The sequence below is a fragment of the Corvus brachyrhynchos genome, unplaced genomic scaffold (assembly GCF_000691975.1).
Source record: "Corvus brachyrhynchos isolate BGI_N302 unplaced genomic scaffold, ASM69197v1 scaffold30, whole genome shotgun sequence".
Classification (NCBI taxonomy): domain Eukaryota; kingdom Metazoa; phylum Chordata; class Aves; order Passeriformes; family Corvidae; genus Corvus; species Corvus brachyrhynchos.
In genome coordinates, this window is record NW_008235742.1 from 527,153 (window position 1) to 530,726 (window position 3,574).

Here is a 3,574-nt window from a genome sequence, read left to right on the forward strand (position 1 = left end):
CGCCTCGGAGCTGCTGCTGGTGCCGCTTGCAGGGGACTCCCGCCCTTCGGGAGGGAGAGCGGCGGGGCAGGCAGGCCTAAGGGCACAGCTCCTGTTTTGGCGGATTGGGGAAGCCCCCAAACACTTCTGTCCCCAGAATGGGCTCACCTCGGTCTGTACGTTAAAGTTAAATGGCTGAGATGATAATAATAAATAAAACTTAGGCTGAGATGGTTTTCTTAAGAAAACAGTGTTGCTGTTTAGCAGAAAATCAAAGTACAAAGTGCTTTAATAAAATAAAACAAATACTAACTTCAAATTCCTCTAGTACAGACTCCGAAAAGAGGCTTATTCCACACCGGGCCTGAACAGGGCTTTGAGAGACCTGACCAGGTGCAGAATGTCCCTGCTAAGGCAGGGGGTAGCAGCAGGTGACATTTAGAGGTCCCTTCAGGCCCAAAACCAGTTAATGAAGTGAGAAGTGAATTTGGGATCTGAGCTCATCACTTGGATGTAAACCCAAAGGCAGCAAGCACGAATTACCATAGATCAGTAGCAGGATAACAACATGGAAACATGATTCTCCTACTCACTTCCTGTGCGGTGCCAACGGCTGCTTCTTGCACTGTTGCTTTTCCATTGCTTGGAAAAAGATTCTAGAAAGAAAATGTTAAAAAAAAAAAAAAAAAAAAAAAAAAAGCATGTGGGATAATTGAGCAATTCTCAGCTATTCCAGACAATCTCTGTAACTCTCATCCAGAACCATTTAATAATTAGGCAGGTTTCCTGGTTCTACAAAGTTTAAGGAAGCCCTGGGATTACTGTGCAGCAATCAGAAACCTCTGGTTTCCATCTCAGGATTATCCACGGGCATTTTCTCTTACTGTGAGATTTGTTCTCTGATTTAAATCTCTACTTTCCCTCACACTCCCTCCCTTTACGCTCAGAGATCAATTGTGTCTTCACTCTGTTTTTATTTTATGGGCAGAAATCGAACAAGCCCGGTTTTCTCAGCCTATAAAAATACCCCCGTGCTGATTGTGGCCCTCCTTTGTGTGAGCCCAGCTTTGGATCACTCACCTGAAAGATCAGAGACAGAACTTGTGGTCTGCAGCCTCTCCAGAGCCCTGCAACAGGTCCTTCACCTGACTCTGCACTCCTGAAAATCTCTCTACATATTTCCTAGGATAAAATATTCACCTTTTTAATATCTATTCACTCCATGATCAAGCTTACAACTACAAGTTTTTTTCTCTCTTCTATCACTTCCTATTGATAGAGCTTCTATTAACCCTCCCCCCCCCAAAAAAAAAAAAAACCAACAAAAAAAAACCACAACCAAAAAACCCCCAGCCCATACCCCAGTAATCCAGGTTTTAAACACAAATATAAATACCTGAATTCACAATTTGTCCTATTAAATCCTCCCCAGAACACTTCCTGTTCTTAAGAATAACCCATTCTCTCCCCCTCTCCTCCCCCCCCAAGCTTACAAATCTATAATGACAGTTTACCAGTCTGAGACTTAGAAATATGACAGAGTTGAAAATAAATAAGTCATTTGGCTAAAGACACTGAGTAAGAGTTTATGAAGAACCGAAACTGCAGCCAAAGCTTTATAGTAGAGATACTATTTTATAATAATTAGCAACCTGGGGACTCATGGGCTGTGCAGGACCTGAAATGAGCTATAAACATCCTTAGGAACTGAGGCTACTTGGGCTGAAATATGACTCGTTTATAGCAGACACGTTACAACTGAATCATTTTGCCTGCACAGTGTCAGCATGAAATGTTCACTTTGAGTAAAACTGAAAACATTCAGCACATGGGAACATAGGATTGTCTGAGGTGGTCCCGGTTCTGACCTGCCCAGCAGCTCAAGGACATTAAAAATGAAAACCCTGACATAGTTCTTACACCTTAACCGACCACTTGAGTTAATATGTTGGTCTAAGGAAGAAGAAAGCTTGAGTAGAGCTATTTTCCACCCATAACTTGTTACCTCCTTTGTCACACTTTTTTTGTTGTTGTTGCATTTTTACTAAATATTTCTTTTCTTTATTAAACATAACTTAAGTGCTCTTTTTATATAGAAGCGTTGAGTTAAAACTTTCACAGTTCTCTATAAAAATAACTCTTATTCCTGTGTTGGTTGGTTCCATATTTGTTATGCAAATACTGTGACATCATTTTTGGACACTAGCATGGTCTGGAGTGATAAATATCTAGGTAGTTAGGTATTATTTTGCTAATCTCCAGAGGCTTGGCCACTGTTCTGGTCTTGAGTGTCTCAGAGTGCGCAGTGTGGTCAAATGCAAGGACCCTCCTTTCCCCGTCAGCAGGTTCCCGAGTGTTTTTGTATCACCTGCTCTAGAAACAAAATAGTTACATGTTTAAAAGTTTCAAAGACATAGCAAGTTTTCCAAAACATGTAACCGACTTGAAAGTTACTTGCGGTGATACTGTGGCATTTGGCTTTATTTTCGGGCCAACAGTATTCGCCCGTCACTTACTTTCAGCCACAGCAAGTGGCAGAATCATGGAATCCCAGTGGAGTTTGGGTTGGAAGAGACTTTAAAAACCATCCAGTTCCACCCCTGCCATGAGCAGGGACACCTTCCACTAGCCCAGGTTGCTCCAAGCCCTGTCCAACCTGACCCTGGGCACTTCCAGGGACAACTTCCCTGGTAAATCCATTCCAGGGCCTCACCACCCTCACAGAAAATAATTTCTTCCCAATATCCACTTTGAATCTCCTGGTTTTAGTTGAAGCCATTCCCCCTGTCCTATCACTCCAGACCCTTGTCCAAAATCCCTTTTCAGTTCTCTTGGAGCCCTTTTAGGTACTGAAAGGTATGTTTTTTGCTTTTAGTGGAAAAATACATGTCCTGTACTGACTTTCTCCAGAAATCTGCAGCTGGAGAACACCCAGCACTCACAGCCCCTCAGGAGGAAAAGCCACAGGATGTGCCCAGCTCGTACTTTCAGTCTTTCTCACAGCAAGTGACAGAAACACAAAATCACAGAACAGTTTGGGTTGGAAGGGACCTTAAAGCCCATACATTTCCACCCCTTCCCGCCCCCTCTCCCCCCATGGGCAGGGACAACTTCCATAGCCCAGGGCAGTTTCAGCACTGACAGACATAGCCATGACGGAGCCTTTTCCCCCTTTGCCCCACTGTACTTCCCTCTCCTTGTCCCACAGCCGAAAAAAAAACACTTTAGAGTGAAAAACACAGCTCACTGCGCACTGTGGAGGAGCGATGTGGGGCTGTGACAACGGGCGCGGAGGGGGTGGCCGGGGCCGTCCTTCGCTGCCAAGCACCTCAGGGGCCTGAAAGTGAGAAAACAAAAAAAAAACCTCCCCACAACAAAATCCTGTTTAAAAACCTCCGTGGAGTGCGAACGAGGCAGCAGAACGTTTTAAAAACAGTATAAAAAGTACCGGGTGTGGGCGAGGGAGCGGAGAAGGAGCGAGGGACCTCGGAGGGGACACCTCCCCCTTCCCGCCCTCAGCCCTGAGGGGAGGAAAAAGGGCGGGAAGCGCCGGGAGCGCGCGGGGATGGAGGAGGGGGACCGTTAGCGCCCCCTC

At 45.2% G+C, this 3,574-nt stretch overlaps 2 protein-coding genes across 2 annotated transcripts in view; one reads left to right on the forward strand and one right to left on the reverse strand.

Annotated features, from left to right (window-relative positions):
* Positions 1-3,453, reverse strand: part of IKZF3 (IKAROS family zinc finger 3) — a 38,036-nt gene extending 34,583 nt beyond the window's left edge. Inside the window, exons 1-3 of the mRNA XM_017736210.1 lie at positions 3,227-3,453; positions 1,060-1,161; positions 573-635 (exon numbers count right to left, since the gene is read on the reverse strand). The gene's annotated coding sequence lies outside the window, so the exon portion shown is untranslated. The remainder of the gene's footprint in view (positions 1-572; positions 636-1,059; positions 1,162-3,226) is intronic.
* Positions 3,454-3,544: 91 nt separating this feature from the next.
* Positions 3,545-3,574, forward strand: part of ZPBP2 (zona pellucida binding protein 2) — a 5,700-nt gene continuing 5,670 nt past the window's right edge. The window contains exon 1 of the mRNA XM_008643273.2: positions 3,545-3,560. Coding sequence (XP_008641495.1) covers positions 3,545-3,560 — 16 coding nt within the window. The remainder of the gene's footprint in view (positions 3,561-3,574) is intronic.